The 21,332-nt window shown below is 37.7% G+C and overlaps 1 protein-coding gene across 1 annotated transcript in view; it reads left to right on the top strand.

Annotated features, from left to right (window-relative positions):
- Positions 1-21,332, top strand: part of LOC114650953 (GRIP and coiled-coil domain-containing protein 2) — a 107,354-nt gene that overhangs the window by 55,471 nt on the left and 30,551 nt on the right. The window contains exons 13-17 of the mRNA XM_028800909.2: positions 3,009-3,171; positions 4,201-4,301; positions 7,004-7,081; positions 9,462-9,599; positions 14,329-14,450. Of these exons, the coding sequence (XP_028656742.1) occupies positions 3,009-3,171; positions 4,201-4,301; positions 7,004-7,081; positions 9,462-9,599; positions 14,329-14,450 (602 nt within the window). The remainder of the gene's footprint in view (positions 1-3,008; positions 3,172-4,200; positions 4,302-7,003; positions 7,082-9,461; positions 9,600-14,328; positions 14,451-21,332) is intronic.

Below are 21,332 nucleotides of genomic sequence, written 5' to 3'. Positions count from 1 at the left end.
TTAACAAAGCAGAAGACCCTTGCTCACAAAGGTAGGTTGTTGCAAAAGGTAGCAACTTTTTGACTGTGCAATATTGAAAGCCTTTGCAGCTTTTGTCATCCAAAAATAAGACAAGTCTACAGTGGAAAAAAAAAAGTTTTAGTTTAATTTAGAAACACGTTCAAATAACTACATAGGAAATTGTAAAAAAAGGTGTTGAAAACCACTGACATAATATTTAAATTAATTTAATCTTTTGACTTATGAGTTTGGGAAACAAATTATGTGAATAAATGTTTAAATGGGTTCGTTAGAAAGAGAAAAAAAACTGACACATTTAACAAGATCGAAGTAAATGATTTCACATGGTTTATTTTTCTGTAAATAAATGAGCGGTGAAGGGATCTTTATGAAAAAATGCTTGCACGTTGACCATATATATGTATCACACTGCATTGTATTTCCAACTTTGGTGTTCGAAATACACTCAAACCTGTTTTTATGCGGTAATAGGAACTGCATAAAAAACACACACAAATTTTTTTTTGATACTTCATAAATAGTTATAAAAAATATTGTTCACGATAAATTAAGAAAAAACTTTTACTCCCGTCTACCAAATACAATCTTATCAGTCGTTTTCAAAATTCAATATAGATCGATGCAAAAAAAAAAAATACATTACGATATAAAAAAATTATTTTTCTAATAGTCTTAACTGAATTTCCAAAAAAAAAAAAGGAAATATGCATAAGGATCGAGGTGTGCTATGGAGCAAAAATGGTTGACGAAAACGCGGTTAGTACGTCATATCACCGGACACCAATGGTCGGTGCGATCATGATACCACATACGTATCGCCGGCCACCAAAGTGATAATACAACACTGTCTTACCTTGATCGTTGAAGTTTTTCAGCAAAATATTGTAGGGAATCTATTTGAGGCTACGGCGGCAGGGTCTCAACGTGCAAAGGGGTGTGATGTATGCGCTCAAGTCGTCTCTCCCTGTTGTCGTCGGAAGCTGTAGTGGCGCAATATAGGCGCTTTTCAATTATTGTAGTCACTGGCGGTGGTGGACTCGATGCGTCTCGTTCGGCTGCTCCGTGGCGAATCAATCTTCGGTATCTGGTAGAATTAATCTTTGGCCGTTCGCCGCCTCCTTATAACAGACGTGTGCCCCCCACTCGCACAGTGTTACCGCTTTTCTGTTTGACGCGCGGTGAAGTTATAAATATTGGTTGCAATCGGACCGGGAGCTCACTCTACGAGATACGTTTGTTTAGATATGCCACTTTCTAGTGCGTTAACAGATCAGGAAGAAAAATGTATGTCGCAACAACAAACAAGCTCTTTATTTATTTATGTACCTATTTCTTTACTGAGTCCTTATTACCCCCGAAAATATCACTTTTACCCCAATTGGGGTAATTTACTCCTGTTCCCCGACCACTGGTCTAGCCAATCGGTACAGGTCCTTTTCTCCCTCCTTAGTGTCCAACCTGTCATACACCTTTTCTTTAGCCTTCGCTACCTCTCTCTTCACCTTGCGCCTTATCTCCTTGTACTCTTGTCTACTTTCTGCATCTCTCTGACTATCCTACTTCTTCTTTGCCATCCTTTTCCTCTGTATACTCTCCTGTATTTCCTCATTCCATCACCAGGTTTCCTTTTCCTCCTTCCTCTGTCCAGATGTCACGCCAAGCACCCTTCATGTTGTCACCCTTACTACATCTGCTGTAGTTTCCCAGCTGTCTGGTAACTCTTCACTGCCACCCAGTACCTGTCTCACCTCCTCCCTAAACTCAACCTTGCAGTCTCCCTTGTTCAACTTCCACCATTTGATCCATGGATCTGCCCTCACTCTCTTCCTCTTCTTGATCTCCAATGTCATCCTACAGACCACCATCCTATGCTAGTTAACTACACTTTCCCCTGCCACCACTTTGCAGTCTTCAATCTCCTTCAGATTGACTCTTCTGCATAGGATGTAATCTACCTGTGTGCATCTTCCTCTACTCTTGTACGTAACCCTAAGTTCCTCCCTCTTCTTAAAATATGTATTCACCATAGCCATGTCCATCCTTTTGGCAAAATCCACTATCCTCTGACCTTCTTCATTCCTTTCCTTGACACCATACCTACCCATCACCTCCTTGTCTCCTCTGTTCCCTTCACCAACATGTCCATTGAAATCCGCTACAATGACCACTTTCTGTTCCTTGGGTAAACTGTTCATTACTTCATCCAACTCATTCCAAAAATCTTTCTTTCTCATCCATCGCACACCCAACTTGCAGGGCATATGCACTAACAACATTCATCATCACACCTCCAATTTCTAGCTTCATAATCTTTACTCTATCTGACACTCCTTTCACTTCCAAAACACTCTTGACATACTGTTCCTTCAGAATAACCCCTACCCCATTTCTCCTCCCATTCGCACCATGATAGAACAATTTGAATCCACCTCTGATCCACCTGGCCTTACTCCCATTCCATTTAGTCTCTTGCATGCACAATATATCAACCTTCCTTCTCTCCATCATATCTGCTAACTCTCTCCCCTTACCAGTCATACTGCCAACATTCAAAGTTCCTACCCTCAGTACCACTCTCTTTACCTTCCTCCTCTCCTCCTGCCTCCAGACATGTCTCCCTCCTTTTCTTCTCCTCCTTCGGCCAACAGTAGCCCAATTTCCGCCATCACCCTGTTGGCTAACAGTACTGGTGGTGGTCGTGGTTAACCCAAGGCTCGACCAATCCAGTATGGAAATTTGTATTGTTGTCCAAATATTGATTTGGCAAAATTTTACACCGGATGCCCTTCCTGACGTAACCCTCCCCATTTATCTGGGCTTGGGACCGGCACGAAGAAACGCACTGGTTTGTGCATCCCCTGTGGCTGGTTTTCACGGAGTATGGTTAACGATACCTCTATATTACTTTCCATCCTCTGGTAAATTCATGAATAGTGCCAGTAAAAGAAACATTGGTTAACTGTTGTTTGAAATTCTTTCATGTTCAGGGTGCACAGCAAAGCACATTAATGGACATTGAAATTGCAAATTATGATCGTCTTGTTAAAGAACTGAATCAGAAGATTTCAGTGAAAGAGAAACAGATTGAGGAGGACATGGAGGAAATAAATATGTATAAGCAAAAACAAGAGAATCTGCACGAGGAAATAAGTAAGTATATATATTTGATGGTAGCCTTCATTGTTTCAGCTAAAACAATGGTTGAAATATATACAAGGTAGAAGTATAAAACTAAATGGAAAGTAGACAAGGCTAAATATTGATTGCTGCTGTGTATATTTTAGTTAGAAAGCTTGCACAAGGTTCATGCTGTAAAACAATAACAAATATAATTAAACCATATGCACTGATAAGATGAGTAAATAGGGGCAAAGCCATTTCAGGTTTTACATATGAGAAGAATAAGGTTGAAGGCAGCTGTTGACCTAATTGGAAGCCATTGTAAAGACTTAAGAACATCAACTCTTTATTGTTTCTGATTTATTTTAATCAACACTAAGAACTATATAGATGCATGTGATATACTTACAGTGTTTTTATAATTATAAGCCCATAAACTGTGGAATAATTTTGGGACTTGTAGAGGTCTGTACTTGCGACCTGACAGCAATAGGCTATTCAATCATTTTTTAAGCAATTAATCCAGTTCAGTGTCTGTGGATGTCTAAGCCTTTCCCACAAGCACTGGGTTCAAGATGGAAGAAGGATTCCTGAATGGAGCCCCCAGAGATGCTCAGTTACATACTCACAATCACGCTGAGCCAGTTTAGAGTTACCAGTTAATCTGAAACAGACTTTCGTATTTGGGAGGAATGCCAACATAATCCAAGGAATATCCATACAGATATGGATTGAAACTTATGTTGTTGTGAGGCAGAAGTGCTAAATACTTTGCTGAGCGAGTGTGTGCATACACATACATACACACATAGCAAAATCACTGAAATGGAAGAGAATTAAAAAGGAAGCTTTTTGACTTGGCAGTCACAGTGATGCATTATTCAGGCATATTGCCGTTGGTATTTAGGAGCCCCAGTAGCATTTTCTGACATACTTCGTTGAATGATTATTTGTTTGGAAGTACTTGGTGTTAGTATAGGAGACAAATGGTGTGCATCCTTGTTCATTGTTCACCGTGGCCACCCCCCATGACTTTTTGTCCCCTCTCAATTTTTTCAGCATCTTTGAAGTCTCTTCTAGAACAAGCTGAAGATAAAAACACTAAGATTAAGCAGCTTTTAGTTAAGACGAAGAAGGAGCTCTCAGATTCAAAAAAATGTGTAAGTGTTTACTGTTATTTTGTTTAAGTATTCTTCTTTTGAAACATCCCCATGTGGAAAACTGATGGCTATCAGCACATAGTGAGAAGTTAAATTCGGTACTACACTCGTTGCCACCAGCTCTGTCTGACTGTCACCTTAATATGACACACAGAATAGCAGTCTGACACCACCTGAGCTCACAAAAATAAACACTTATCACCTTTGTCAAACTCAGTTCTTTGTATCACTTTCAAATGCTTTGCCAAAGCATGTCTTGGTATGTTGTTGTTACTGTACAAATATCTGGAGCTATCATGATGCAGCCCTTTTCATCTATCATTGAAGTATTATATGTCAAGACTGCTGTGTGAACCTTTAGTGGAATTCCAAACAACCATGTACATCTAAACATTTCTGCACTTTCCATAGTGTGCATTCATACCTGTGGGTTCAGGTTTTTTTTGTTTTTTTTTGGCTTACCTGTGTCTTCCTCAGTGAATGGCCTATTTATTGTGTGTAGGTGCTCTTCCCAAAAGGTGAGTATTAAAACAGTGTTGTCGATAATGCAAATTAACCAGCTAGATGGGTATTACAGATTTAAATGGCTTTTTAACTCAGAAACAAATCAAGGTTTTGTCACGTACAATTATATAAACACAATGCAAATTGTAGTAAAATAGTTACAGAAAGTCAAGAAAAATACAGACATTTTAAAACGCAATAAACCTGCTCAAACACACACAAGAAATTCTGGCTTGGTTAATAAGAAAGATGAGAGATGCTGGCAATAAGATGGTAATCCTGCAAAGTTGTACCAAAGGTTTACATTTAGGTTGACCAACCAAAGGTTGATATTAAAATAGAGCAGGTCCAGTTTGTTGTGTCCACAGATGGAACATGGTGGTAGAAGTTTGGTCATTCTGATGTTTCCCTGGTTGAAGACACCAGCATTCTATGGACAGAATGATTCATTCATTCATTAGAGTTTTAGTATTGTGATTTTGTTTTTTTGATTTTCATTTGTAACCTTATGTAATCTTAGCAAGTCGGAGGCAGTCAATGTGACATACTCAGTGTCTCCCTCCAATTAGTTTGCAACTAGCTAGGGTAAAATCAAACTGTTTTGATTTTGTCTGTAGTCAGGGGAGCGGGCTTTGTGTGCAGGAGATCTGCTAAACAATGAATGCTCATCCAGAAGCACAATGCATAGAATGTAGCGATGATGAATAAGAAACATGCTTGTTTTGAACCTCACAAATAAAAAAGAAGCTTGTCTTTCTGATTATGTTTTATTTCTTGAAACAGGAAAAAAGCTTGTAATGTCCAAGGCTGACAAGGCAAAAAAAACATATTAATTGCCAGGGTCAAAGGCGCTTTGAAGAGCTGCATTTTAAGCTTCGTTGAATGGAGCTTATTTTGGTGTTAACACAGTGAAGTGTGGAAGCAAATATTGGGGGTTGACTACATTCTACAGGGTGGGCCATAAGTTTCCATACATAGGAAAAATAAACATTTTTTTTATGAAAAAACATTTTTATTTATAAAATATGCTCTGAATGACTTCCATTGTTTTGAAAACACATTTCAATACGTTTCCACCACTGCTGATGAACACGTATTAGCACAGCTGGAGTTATGCTTGTAATGGCGTCAGTGATATGTTCCCCAAGGTGATGTATGTTTCGTATCTTTTCCTGATACACCATGGCCTTCAAATGCCCCCAAAGATAAAAATCAAGAGGGGTGAGATCTGGGGATCTGGGAGGCCACTCCACAGGACCATGGCGACCAATCCAAGCATCCGGAAATTGCTGATTTAACCATTGATGCATGTGAATACCATAATGAAATGGAGCTCCATCTTGCTGGAAGTAAACTAGGAAGTTACCATCCTCGTTTAGCAGGGATGGAAAATTCTCTTCTTGCAACATATTAAGATGCTTTCCGGCATTAAAATTTCCATCGACAAAAATTGGTCCAATAATTCTGTCACCCCATATCCCGGCCCACACCATCTATTTACCAGCACCTTGCATCTTCGTTGGACTCATCCAGTGAGAGTTAGCATTACTCCACTAACGTACGTTTTGCAGATTAACCTCTCCATTGACGTAAACATTTGCTTCATCAGTAAACAAGATTTTGGTTGAAATGTTTGCATCCTCGTTCAATTTGCTTAATGCCCATTCACAGAATTCCATCCGTCTATCTGGGTCGTCTTCACTCATATGCTGTGCCATATGCAATTTGTATGGATGCTATTTATTTGCTTTCAAAATGCACCTGATACTCGATCTGTTGATACCACTTTCTGCAGACAACCGTCATGTACTTTTTGTGGGACTCCATGTAAGTTCTGAGAGTATCGTAGCTGTTGTGCCTTCATCGATGGCTGTACTTCTTTGACCACATCTCGGTTGATCTGTAACACTTCCAGTGTTTTGAAACTTTCTAATAAGTTTTGCCAAAGTGTCGTGTGTGATGTTTGTTCCATGTTTGCTGTTAAATTCGATTGCAACCATGTGACTGCTTCCTGACCCGGCCATCAGTATGATTTCAATTCGTTGCTCTTTATTCAAATGCATTTTTTAGGTTATCCGAAATATAAAAAATAAAATGTTAAAAACCATATGTATAGAGAATCTGTAGTCTCTTTCTAATCTGTTAACTGAGACATGAGTTTTTATATGTAATAACGTATTTTATGATTTTTCCTCCAGGAAGCTGATCAGTTGATTGTCCATGCAGGTTTGAAAGGGGAGCTGGAGGCATGTCAGCAGCAGCTAGAAGACTTGAAGGTATGCTGATTTCAAGGAGTCTTGTGACTTCAGTACTGTATCTTTCTTGTTCTAGCCTGGTTACAAACTCCAAGAATCCTGACAATTTCACTTTTTTGCATTAAAGTTCATAAATCTTTGTTCCCTTTTTTGTATAGGTTTTGATAGACATTTGTATTCTCTGTATATATTTTGGTTGTGTCAATAATGTTATACTGTGACTCATTCTGTAATAATTTACTAGTCACTTCTGTGTAACACTGCCTTCTAATTTCCAAAGTATTTTTTATTTTTTTTTTTACCAAGTATATGTATTATATATTACTTTGCTTTGGTTTTTAAACACTTGGACATTTATGAACACAACAGCAAAGCTGTATCTGAAACTACCAAATGGTTTCTGAGGGGGATGAGTGCCATCAGGATGCTACACGGCAACTTAAAGTTCTCCAAGACACCTCCACACTAACGGGGCATGCATTTTGCATGCCAGTATGAAGAGACGGGTATTTTGTGGATGGGAAATGTTAATGGACTAGGAGAATCAAAAGTGTACTGGATAGGTTTACCAATGCAAAATTGAGTGAATAGTACCTTATTAAGATGTCTGTGCGTATTCATATACTGTAGGATTCCATGGGTAATGGTAACCCATCAAATGCTAGTGTTGTCATAAAGGACATAAAGCACCTGCACTAGCACCATATCTCCACACCAGAATGTAGCAGTAGACAGTGACTCTACTGTAAGAGTTAGAAAGAGAATATTCATCATGGAAACTGGCTTAGAGGGAGAGCTGCCTTTGCCTTAACCTGTTGCCTCTGCAGTGAAAGATGTGATACTTGTCGGGTAAAGTGTAGGTACAAAGGCTCATTGGCCATAGTAAGAGTCTAGAGCAGTGTGAGTGAGAGGGCAGATATAAATGGGAAAGGCGCTATATAAATGTTTATTATTATTATTATTATTATAAAGGAAGTGCTTTGGGTGTGGTAGTGGAGATGTGGGCAGGAAGGGAATTCATCCCATTAGATAAACGGGGGTCCAGGCCTATTTAGTAAGGCCTGGAGGGCAGCATGTTCTGTATATTGAGTTCTCATTTTGTTTACGTCTCTCAAGTGCTTTTATTTTATATTGTAAACAATCCAATTTAATGTCTGTGACTTCCTTTATATTATGGGTGTGGAGAGATACCAGGTTGCTGCTGATGTTCACATACATACTGTATGTGAAAGCGTGTATTTCCAAAAAAGACTGCAGATAATTAAGTTGTAGCAATGATAATGCATGCATTTTATAATTTGTAGCAGGTTCAAGGCATTATATAAAATTGATAATTAGACTGTTTATAATAATAATAGTGCATGTTATTTAAAACACTCTCATTAATATAGATTTGGCCACTCCCTTAACCTCTTCTGTAGTTTGTGTATTTACTTATCAAACCATATTCATAGCAGGTTGTGATTCAGCTTCTCCTTCTTTGTCTTCCTTACTTTTTGCTTTTGCCACTTTTTTATTGTCTCACACTATTGTGCTGTAGTTTCCTGGCCCTGTAAGTTTCTGTGCATATGGAAGTCTTTAGCAAAGCATTTAAATCCTGTTGTGTTTTTGCCTGCTGTTGAGATTTTATTATATATTAATCAGCTGAAAGATGAAGAAAAAGAACAAGAATCTCTGTTCCTTAAGTTAAACATGAAAAAATTGCATATCTAAAGATGTAATGCAGAAATTATATTTAAAGATTTAGGAAGTACTTTTAATTGAAGGCATAACTTTCAGCATGGAACATAGTTTTCAATATAACTACAATGTCTGTCTAAGGAAGAAAGAAGAACAGGGGGAAAAATGGATAATTTTTTTTTTTTTCTTTCAATTCTTTTGCATTTATATAGCGCTTTTTCTCACTACTCAAAGCGCTCAGCAATTGAAGGTTAAGAGCCTTGCTCAAGAGCCCAACAGAGCAGAGTCCCTATTGGCATTTACGGGATTCGAACCGGCAACCTTCTGATTGCCAGTGCAGATCCCTAGCCTCAGAGCCAGCACTCCACCTGTAGGGACTGGTTTGGTATTTCAGTAATAAGTATCACCCATTAGTTAAATTGTACATCCACATGGAGTCTGAGCCAGTCTGCAATGTACAGCAAAGAGTTCATGGGGTGTCAGTCCAATACAAAGTACTGATCAGTAACATGCTTTTTGGAAATAGGAGTCTGCTTGTTTTTTTTAATAAATTATAAATTGAAGTGTATGTTTATTTTTAGTTCTACATTGTGTATGACATGACCAGTATGTAAAAATCGACAGTCTGTATGTAATACATTTTAATGCTCAGCTTTTTTGTTTAGTTCTATCAAACTGGAGATTAATTTAAATACATATATATTTTTTTTCTCTCTTCCAGCTTCAGTGTGCCGATCTTACCGCAGATAAACACAAATTACAAGAACAGTTGAGGACAATGGCAGAGCAACATCATCGTGCAACCAATGCGTTTCAACAGAAAATCACAGCTCTGCAGGAAGAGTGCAATACTGCTAAGGTACAGAATAGGAAGACCAGACAGACATACTTGATAGTTCTTTGCTATTTTGTAAAGAGGTGATAAAATTGTCTTTAAAAATTTAATGGCTGCTTTCATGCTTTTAGCATGGTCTGTTTTTTTTTTTTTTTTAAACAAATATTTTAATGAAAATTTACCATTTGCAAAAATAAAATAAATACTAAGTTAGGTTCAAGGTGGTGTTAGTAATTAATAGTTACATCAAGGGAAAAAATACAACATTCTGCTTTTAATTCTCTGCTTTTATGGTTAAAAGTATAAGCATATTGTATAGTCAGTGGTATCCTCTGATTAGTGAAATTTCTTATGGTCTTATAAAGTGTGCTTGCTGAAGCTTTGTTGTCAATGCATGCTTGTATTCCTTGCCAAAACATTTAAAAATAAAGCTGCCAAAGTGGCTGTTCAGAGTAGTGCCATAGGGGAACCATTTGGTTCCCAAAACAACCATCCATGTGAAGGCTCCAGTAGAAAAACCCTTTGTTTATGTCGATCTGTAACAGGTTTCATTAACATGCATGAATAGATTATAACAGATTTGAGAAATACCAGTGGATTCATGATTTGAAAAGGTGAAATGAAATATTTCTTTGTCAGTGTTGTCGAAAATACTGAAAAAAGAAGAATATTGAGCCATTGTTATATGTGAAATTCCAATACCACCGTCCTTTCTTTGCAACTATAGGTGGTGTCCACATGTGCCTTCTTCAGAGCATCATGGTTAACTAAAAAAACTCTTAACAGAAGAGCTTCCTTTATCGGTTAGGCATACTTATATAACACATTCTAATATACAGTATTTTATTATATTAGCAATTAATTATTATTAATTTATTATTATATTTTCATCAATCTGCTTTATATAGAATACTCCACAAACACACCTCTTAATTAAGCATTTTGTAAAGTCCCAAACTAGTTAAACATTAAAAGTCGTAGGTATAAGAAATAAGACTTCTCAGATGTAACACTGTTCTCACACAACAAGCACAAAGTTGAATGTTGGCATATGATATCAATTTGTAATCCAAAATGTGTTGGTTCAATTGAAGTGAGGATGTCCTAGCATAACAGAAAGGTAAGTTTCAAGCACTTTTCTCCTCACAGTCATGCAATACTTCTATGAGGGACCATATAAATCCAGTCAAGTGCCATTAAAGATTCATTATTTTTAAGGGTGCACATAAGCCCCCTAAGGCCATTGCTGATTCTGAGCTGGTCAGTGTAATGGCTCTCTAAATCTAGGAAAAAGATAGAAATCATCCCTGGCATTATGTTGATTTTTAGCCCCAATTTTTTATCAAAGGGCATGGTACATTAACTTTGCAGCTCTGTCATCAAAACACTTAGTGCAGATGTTTGGTTGCTATGTTGTCAGTCACAATACTTTTTTTCCCAGACATTGACTCCTAAAATATTTTCCACATAATGTAGCTGTATTTGCCTTTGATATCAATGATGAAATGAAAGACATCGTTATCTCAGCACTGTAGCAGTCCTACTGCCTGGTTCAGTAGCAACCAGATATGTTAGTATGGTAAATCAGCTGATGATACTGTGTCCATTGTAGCTATATAGCCAGTTGATATGTTGTAATCAAAGTAGTATTACTTTAAAAGCAAAGAATATTAGGAAGTTACCAAAGAAGGTACGCAGATGGCAGATATTCAATTACTGTATCCCAAGTGTAATCATACGTTTGCTTTGCCCTTCCCATGTGCAGCTTGGAAGGTTAAGGTTTTAAAGAGCCAGTATATATTGATTTACCATTTTATAGGGGGTTGATATGCACAAGCTAAGGGACATAAAATAAAACTTAATTACAAAAGTGACATTGTGACTAATATTCCCATAAGGATTAATAGCAGATGATGAATTGCTTGCCTTTTCCTTTAATAGAAGGGAAGACTTTTTAGATTGTATTTCTGCTCTTTTCTTCAGTGCATATCATTTGTAATAATTTATTGTGCAAAGTAAATCAGTAAAGCTGTAATTTATTTAAGAACAAATGTTATTATGCAGTAATGATCATTAAAGTTGGTTCAAGGCGAAGTCAATTAAAATTAATGTAAATTTTTAGTTTGGTTAATAAGAGAGATTTTGATTTCATACATACTTATTTGTAGTTTTTAAGCTGTTGGAAGCAGTACTTTCCACTTTCAGTTTTTCTTAGAATAACAAGCAAGGGTATTTTTGGGGAGGTTGGTGCGGAATAATTTCATAGTCAGTGTTACATATAAACAGGGTTTATACATCTGCCAATTACTTTTTTTGTCACTACTTAATTTTTTGTAAATGTGTTGACCTTTAAATAAATGAGCTATTATGGTCATAGTGGTGGTACTATAGGTGCATTTCTACCTCACAGTAAACTAAATCCCACTTGTGGAGTTCCTATTTGATTTTTCTTCTTAATCAACATGCACTGGTTTCCTCCAACAACCTATGGTTTTTTTTTTTTTTGTTTTGTTTTTTTTAGATATGAGTAGGATTCCAAGCTTAGGTGTATTCTGCACTGAACTGATAATATCCCACTTAAGGATGATTTTTCTTTTTATGTCATACTCCTCCTTGCTCTCAGCATAAGCCAATGTGCTATCATGGAAGTCCAGAGCAAAATTCTATAGGGAAAGAGAATCTTTTATTAGACAATACTACTAAATTTATTATACTCTAGAAACATGAGGAGCTAGATTGCATTTAAAACCACAAATGTGAAGTAGCACTGATTGATACCTCAACTTCTGAGTTTATAACACAGTGGCAAGGCATTTTATACAATGTGAAGATCAAAGTACACCCCATGAAATGTTCTTTCTTTTTTAATGTATATGTACATATCAAGATTTGATTTTTCATTCAAACAATATCTTTACCTTTGCAGTAATTTATTCAACTAAAAATGAACAGATATGCCCTTTCCTTCCTTGAAAAAAGTAGGTGCCCCTACTTTTACCTCTATTAGCTGGTATTGCTCCCCAAGGTGGTTTCTGGAAGTGTCTAGCAGTCTTTGACATCGGCTGACAGAAAAATGTCTCCACTTCTTTGTGCAGAATTCTTTTAGTCATGTGATGTTTGAATGGTGTCTTGCACGTACAGCCCATTTCAAATCCTTCTACAGTATCTTGATAGGATTTGGATCTAGGCTTTGAATTGTCATTCCAGAACCCTCCATTTTTTCTTTTCAGCCATTCCCTGGTGGACTTACTATTATGTTCAGACTTACTGTCATGTTACAAGGTCCAGTTTTGGTTGAGCTTCAATATTCTGATAGATGGTCACACATCGTCCTTATGCACCCCTGTCATAATGAATAATTCATAGTGAGTTATATGATGGTGAGCTACCCAGGCCCTGATGCACCACAGCATCCCCAGGTTATAACTCTTTTCCACCACCATGTTTTACAGTTGGTACTTGGTTCTTCTGTTCAAATGCTGCATTTGGTTCTCTCCAAACATGTCTTCTGATACTGTGGCCAAATAACTCAAAATATTGTCTTTACTTCATCTGTCCAGAGCATATTGTTCCAGAAGTCCTTGTCTTTACCTAGATGTTTAAGGGTAAACTTTAGTCTTGCCCTGATGTTCTTCCTGGACAGCAAAGATTTCCTCCTGGAGCAGCTCCTATGTAGATCTAATTATTGCAGCCTCTTTTTAATGGTAGACTTGTGCACTTTGACATTAGCAGTGGCAAGAGCTATCTGTTGGTCCTGTGATGAAATTCTGAGGTTCATAGAGACTTCTTTCAGCATCCTTCATTCTGCTCTCAGACTGAACATGCTAGGGCAGCCTGGCCTGGACAGGATGGCAGTTGTTTGAAATCTTCTTCACTTGTAGATGATCTTTTGGACAGTGGAATGGTTGATTTCCTATTGTTTCAAGGTCTTTTTAAATCCCTCCCCAGACTCGTAGGTATCTGGAACCTTCATTCCAAAGGCCTCAGAGAGCTGTCTGGACATGGTGGTAACACACACTGCAACAACGAGGAGCAAAACAAACTAAATGTGGTTTAAATAAGACAAGTTCAGAGAAGATCCTCTCTAGTAATGTCCTAGTAAATTGCACCTGATCTTGTGCACTTAATTTCTATTTGAGGTATTTCAAGTAGTGATGATTGTAGGGGTGTGCATACCTTTCCACATGTGAAATTTGCATTTATTTCTGTTTAAGTTATAAATTGAACTACAAAATGGAAATGTAACATGTTGTTTGTTATATCACTTTTATCTATTGATAACATTTAAATGAAGGTCAAATGTACATAAGACAATGTTTAAAAAAGCAAAAAAACAACATAATTTCATGTGGCGTGCTTATGTTTTTGACACGACTGTACTTCAGAGAATTTCAAGTTCAGCACTATGGCTGCTGGTTTTTGTCCCTTCCAGTTTCTTGTTTTAATTGGAATCCTCCATTAATTAAGCAAGCTGTTGTTTCCCAGTTTCTCTTTTCTTGTGTCATTGCGAAACTTATTTCAAGTTAACACTTTTGAAGCTATATTTTGCTTAGATTTATTTTCTTATGAAAATGAAGCATGCTAAAAGTGTCTTTAGGGCATCACATGCTAAGTGTTTTGCTTTCCTATTCAAACTATTGTCATGATAGATTATAGCCTACAATAAATCACCATAAAACTAAATTCATTTTTGTTTCTGGCACCTAAATGTCCGAGCTACCACAGCAGTTATATTTATTCTATTTAATTTCAGGAAGAACAGGCTTCAACAGCAGCAGAGTTTGAAAATTACAAAGTCCGTGTTCACAATGTGTTGAAGCAGCAAAAGAATAAGTCCTCATCACAAAGTGAAAATGATGTATCCAAACAGGAAAGGTGAGTAAAAAAATGAAGCCAAAGAAATATTTTTCATAAGCATTTATTTTAGTTTGATCAAATTAAAACAAATATTTGCATGAAGTAGGCTGAAATTTTACTATTAAAAAAATAATTGTTTTTGCTTAAAATATAATTCATAACATCTGACCATAAAGTAAAAATACCACTTAAGTCAGATTGCCTGCATGGAAAATAAAATATATATATTTATTCAGTGGTAATGATCTTCCTGTGCTCATGCCAACAATCTGAGTACCACTTTAAAGTGAGCAGTGGCTTTTCATGTGCCTGTTGTGTAAACATATTACTTTTTAAAGGGATTTTCACACTCCTGAGTTCATTTGCTTTGTACCAGATCAGGAGATAATGAGTAACTTTGTTTCCATCTTCAGTTATTTCCGGTGTGTATCACGCATTAAACCTGAAGTAATAATGGGTAAAAAGCATCATAAAGATTCTATAAGACCTGTGCTCACACCCTCACTTGAGAATATTTAATTCATATTTACTACAAATCATGAAAGTTAATGTGCCTAGAAGTGCAACTGCACAGAGAGGACGCCTCACCTGTGTATGGTGGTGTGGATTAAAGGGTTTGATTGTCAGTCGCGAAGGGCATTTATTTCTCTCCAACTCTGTATGTGTTTGCCTTGATCTACCCACCCACAAGTGAGTCTGCAGCACCCAAAAACACCTTCTTTTTAATGTGATCAACTGCTACCTGATCTAATTTTGAGAAAAAGAGACCTTGAAGCAGAATCAGCTGCTTGGATTGATCAGATTCACAGATACTTATGCGAGTGGTTTCTTGCAAACTTGTAGACACTTGTAGATTTTTGTACTGAAATTGCCAAATTACTATTAGAAATGTTTCCTTTAATCCACAGTATTTCCTGTAGTTAAAGTTGTTTCATATTTGGGTTCAGGTTTGATTGTTGGTTAATTGAGGCCACCATTTCAAGGTCAGGCACAGCTGCTTTTGTTCACACCAGAGTGTGGTCAGCAAACAAGCCAGACAATGGGGGAAATCGCACCCCAGTATTGAGGAGGGCAAAAAAAAAAAAAGTGCTTCAAATGAACTATGTGTGGAAGCGCTGCAGACTGCATGCCCAAATCAAAGAATTAAAATATGTAGCCTCTAACCATATCATTGGGCTTTTTATCTTAGCAGGGAAGAATTATTGTCAGGAGCACAGAGAAAGTATCCAACCAACATGCAACACATCAGCACTGTCTCACATAAGCCTTTTTTCCCTTTTTAAATATTCTAGCATACGGCGGTGTAAGAATAGGAACGGAAAACGGTGAGAAAGGAATTCAGAAATCAAGTAGAAATGAATACTTCTTGAAAGACGCAGTGTGCATGTAGAATTTCCGGCCAAGTAGGATTATATGTGAAGTAATAAATAAATCAGACTTTCCGAATTTATGTACTATGGCCATGGCATCCTGATAGTTTTGTTGCATGTATCTTGGACTTCCTGGAAATGTAGATGGTAATATGATCATTTTGCCTACACGTATGTTATTTTCAGCGTTTGCTTGCAGTGCGTCTGTATTCAAACATTGTATTGTTCCACGTGCAGATCTTGTTGATGTAATCTGAGATAGTTGAGACGCGCGTCCTCTGTTTTAACATACGCATCTACGACGTACTTTTGGAATAGTTTGCCACTGTGCAAAATACTAAATGTATTCCTCATTGCTAATCTGTACGCATAAAATTGGCATTGAGTAAGCCTTATTCGCTTGATGGTTCTTTTATCGGGAACATGTTGTAAATCTTTGTGCCAGCCAATGTCTCCATAAGGGAATAAAAGTGGGTAAACCATAGGATCGCAATTCATATTGAGCGTGGAAATCTGTTTACAGGAGTTGCATATGGGATAGATACAAATGTCCCCTTCGGCAGGCGTTTCGCCATCTTCTCTGACGAAAATCACTGCAATGTTGGGGCATTGTATCGTTGTAAATCCTGCCCAGGGTTTAACTTGAAAACCATTCGTACAGATGCTGTTGGATTGGACTGAGCGATTTCATGCATGTGTTTGTGTCATTTAGCGAAGGGGTTGATGGTTCTGAGCATGAAATCAAGCTGGAGAAGTACATTTTCGCTGCATGCAGAGTTTGCTTTATTTTGTAAGCGTACTTCAGTAGCTTGCACTGTGTCAAAAACATACAACTGTCCATATCCTGGAGAGGTAGAAGTGTTAGCGTATAGTGGAGAGATTTGGTAATAAATTTGCCCGTGTATTTTAAAATGGTATGGTCCATGGCCAGGAGGTTGAGTTATCTATGCACCCATGGAAGCAAACGCTAGAGAAGAGTTGTATTCTCAAATGTGTTCATGATAATTTTTAGCTTCTGATGTTTGCTGTGTAAGAAGCTGTTGTAAAGACACAGGTGGCTCCCACAAAGGTGGTAAAGTTACTTTACTGTTGTGGCAGCATCTCAAGTACTTGGTGGATGTATTACGCTCAGCATGCCAGTATAGTGCATGACATGGAAGATGACGAATAGGAATCGAGAAATGCTGTGCCGGCTGCGTGTGGGCGGGACCGGTTTTGAAGTGGAAGCAAGACGAACCAGAAGAGAAATATACTGTATATAAGAGATGCAGTATGTTTAAATAACAAGTATATTATGGTAAAGAAATACTACATTATTTGAAACTAGCCAACCCGCGGCATAATTATTTATTGATGGGTGAACACTTCCTGAAAGACACAGTTGTCCAAGTGGGGTGGGTTTGAGGATACGACTGTAAGTGAATGAAAAGATGGAACTCTGGAGAGAGCAACATACAATTGTTCGTGACTGAAAAATGGTTTTGGCAGATACAGGCATATCTTTTTGAAAGTTTGGCCCTGTGCCTTATTAATTGTCATTGCGAAGGCCAATCTAACAAGAAATTGTCTGCGTGTAAAAGTAAAAGGCAAATTTGAACCTGATGGGGTCAGGGATATCTTGGAAGTGAATGGTGATAGTAGCTGGATGCATTTGGGACATCGCCACAATTTCTGCCTCGCCACCATAAACTCTGGAAGTATTCATGTAATCAGCGTATTGTTGAGCAGACTGTATGACTATGCTTCCGTGACTAAGAACAATGCTCTGTCGTGTGTAGCCCATGGTCTTAAGAGTTGGCGGGCGAGGCTCTGTCGTGCATACCCCATGTACACTGCCTGCTCATGCCTCGAGAGCGAGGGTGGACGCAGGAGGAGGGTTTGAGTTGGCGGGCGGGGCTCTGTTGTGCGTATCCCATGGTCTCTGTCTTCCATGCCATGGTCGGCTGCTTAGTGAATTGTTGGCGGGCGTGGCTCTGTCTTGCGTGCGTTTTGCTTGCCATGGACTTAGTGAATTATATATATAGATTATCATCCTTGCATTCAAAATGAAATCTATAAAACTAAAATGTTTCACAGTCTACAGTTTCTGCAAGATCACTCCTGTAACTTTATAACATGCAGTATGGATACTGCCATAAAACTAAATGTGTGCATCAATAGTCACTTTAATACTAGTGTGGCTTGGAAGTAGTGAGGATAAAAAAGTGATTTTTTTATTTATTAATTTTTTTGCATATTAGTAGTGGTCATATCCCATAAGATAAGCCAGTTATATAAAGTGGGCAATCAAGTGAACACCTTTTTTCTGACATTTGCCAAAATCTACCCTAAAAGTACAGTACTTTTTTTTTTACGGTATTATACTTCACGTGATAATATGTGTAGCTAAGACACATGAAGTGACTTACTCAGGGTCACATAGTCATTCTGTGTTTATAACTGAACCAGAAACATTTTCATCACAAACAGTTAAGTACCTTAATCAGAGGTGGATTAAAGCCTCTGATCAAGAGCTCACGAGAGATCATAAACAAGGGAAGAATAAAATAAGTAACAGAGAACCAGACATTTTAAGTAGTAGAGTTTCGACGTAAAATGAGGAACTAAGGGTCACGTTATGGTAGATTGGGAGGCAATATTATTGAATTAACATTGTTGGAAATGTTACTTGTAAAAGTAACATAGTTACATTACTCTTACCTACAAAACATTTAACTAAATTTGTTATACAGTGTAGTTATTTATTGTAAATGCGTTGCAAATGGTGCATTTCTTTTCCGATACTTTTTCTCCTTTTGTAGGAAAAACTGCACATTTCATTGGCCTGCATTTGTTATTAAATCCAAAGTCCTTATAAAAATTGTAATGAAACTGAGCAGAAACAGAGCTGAACTTCATCATTTTAATATGCTTTATAATTACATTTAGCCCTTCATGTAAATGATATCTATCCCCTTTTTCATCCCCAATGCAAACTCACAAAGATTTGAGGTATGAACATTAGCCACTGTGCCACCCGATCACATATGTTTCAACACTGTATTAAAAGTAAACTGACAATTAATAGATTTCTGTTACTGGATTGTGCACAACACATTGTTTTTTGAACTGGTGTGTAATTTGAACCCTGCAAAGGACCATCATACTTCCACCATGTTTGCTTCTTTCCTTTTACACCCAGACTTACTGCGACGATCAGTAGCTTCCTGTGACTCTAAACTGGACTAATTAAATTTACCCCTCAGAACATGTGTGGTTTATCACCATCTATTTCAAATTATTACTATTTATTTTATATTATTTATTTATCTGTTATAGTGGTGTACTGTACCTGTCTTGCACTTGTGCCGTGTTTATGTATATTCTGTACTGTGGTCCTAGGGAATGTTTTTCATGCCATTGTATGCTGCAATACTGTGTATGGATGGTATGACAAAGCCACTTGACTTTAGATGTATACTTATAAATTTGGTTCACTTCATTTCTCTTGATTATACTCTATGCATGTGCTTAACCTCTTCCTAACTAGTTATCACCAGACGGTCAGAGCATGCACATGCATGATGATACAGCAACAGCTCCAGGCAGTGTCTTTGGGGGTAAAAGGCAATACTTCTGCAAAATAATGCTGTATTTACAGTGAGCTTCTTTAGTAACACTGAAACATTTTAAGTAACACGGATAATTTTATTTCAGTAAAATAAGCATTATGTTAGGTTACTCATTACTTTTAATGTTTCCACCAGCATTGATGAACAACAAACTGCTTTACAGTCTTGCTTTAACCACTAAACCACTGCTCTGCCAGCAGCCGGAAATCACTACAGAGAGTGGTAAAGGCAGCAGAGCACATCACGGGCAAGAGTCTTCCTGCCATTGAAGACATTTACCTCCATCGGTGCCTGCGTAAGACAAGCAGCATCATAAAGGACCACAGCCATCCAGCACGCCAGCTGTTCTCCTTGTTACCGTCTGGCAGACGATACAGGAGTCTGGCTGCTCGGACTACAAGACTTAAGAACAGTTTTTATCACCAGGCCATTCGACTCCTCCACAGCAACACCTGAACACTTACATACACTTACATTACATCTACATTGCACTACTCACACACAAACTGTACCTGCACACACTCTGAATACTGACTAGAACATGCATCTGCACTTTATGGAATATGCATCTGTACTTATAAAACATTATCTGTGCAATAACTGTCATTTGTACTTGCTGCTCATCCAACTCCTATTGCTCTATAACTTCTTTTATACGTACACATTTTATTTTATATGGCTTGTCTATATTTAACTTGCAAATTTTTTTTTTTTTTTTTTTTAATTATTTTTTTTAGCTTTATTGGATCTAGGCTGAGTGACTTGTTTTTCTCGTCATACACATTTCATTGTATGTTGACCCTGTGTTAACCTATATATGACAAATAAACCTAAACCGTAATACAATGACATAAAAACATGCTCGATTAGCTGGCATATTAATATATGTTTTTGATTCTTATATCTTTATCATATACAGTATATTGAACAATCTTGAACATTATTTTGAATTTGATTGCGGTTTGTAAAGCATCTTGTAAGGCTGTGTTGTATAAGATGCAGTATTGGATAGATATTAATTGGTATTTTCCAGTGAGCTCCTCAAATATATATATATAAAATACAGTAATCCCTCCTCCATCGCGGGGGTTGCGTTCCAGAGCCACCCGCGAAATAAGAAAATCCGCGAAGTAGAAACCATATGTTTATATGGTTATTTTTATATTGTCATGCTTGGGTCACAGATTTGCGCAGAAACACAGGAGGTTGTAGAGAGACAGGATCGTTATTCAAACACTGCAAACAAACATTTGTCTCTTTTTCAAAAGTTTAAACTGTGCTCCATGACAAGACAGAGATGACAGTTCTGTCTCACAATTAAAAGAATGCAAACATATCTTCCTCTTCAAAGGAGTGCGCGTCAGGAGAGAGAGGAAAGCAAACAAATCAATAGGGCTGTTTGGCTTTAAGTATGCGAAGCACCGCCGGTACAAAGCTGTTGAAGGCGGCAGCTCACACCCCCTCCGTCAGGAGCAGGGAGAGAGAGAGAGACAGAGAAAAACAAACAGTCAAAAATCAATACGTGCCCTTTGAGCTTTTAAGTATGCGAAGCACCGTGCAGCATGTCGCTTCACGAAGCAGCTGAACACAGAAGGTAGCAACGTGAAGATAATCTTTCAGCATTTTTGGATGAGCGTCCGTATTGTCTAGGTGTGCGAACAGCCCCCCTGCTCACACCCCCTACGTCAGGATCAGAGAAAGTCAGCGCAAGAGAGAGAGAGAGAGAAAGTAAGTTGGGTAGCTTCTCAGCCATCTGCCAATAGCGTCCCTTGTATGAAATCAACTGGGCAAACCAACTGAGGAAGCATGTACCAGAAATTAAAAGACCCATTGTCCTCAGAAATCCGCGAACCAGCAAAAAATCCGCGATATATATTTAAATATGCTTACATATAAAATCAGCGATAGAGTGAAGCCGC

Source organism: Erpetoichthys calabaricus, chromosome 4, assembly GCF_900747795.2.
Source record: "Erpetoichthys calabaricus chromosome 4, fErpCal1.3, whole genome shotgun sequence".
NCBI classification, from domain to species: domain Eukaryota; kingdom Metazoa; phylum Chordata; class Cladistia; order Polypteriformes; family Polypteridae; genus Erpetoichthys; species Erpetoichthys calabaricus.
The sequence above is the reverse complement of the archived record's forward strand: the minus strand, read 5'-3'. Positions and strand labels throughout refer to the sequence as shown.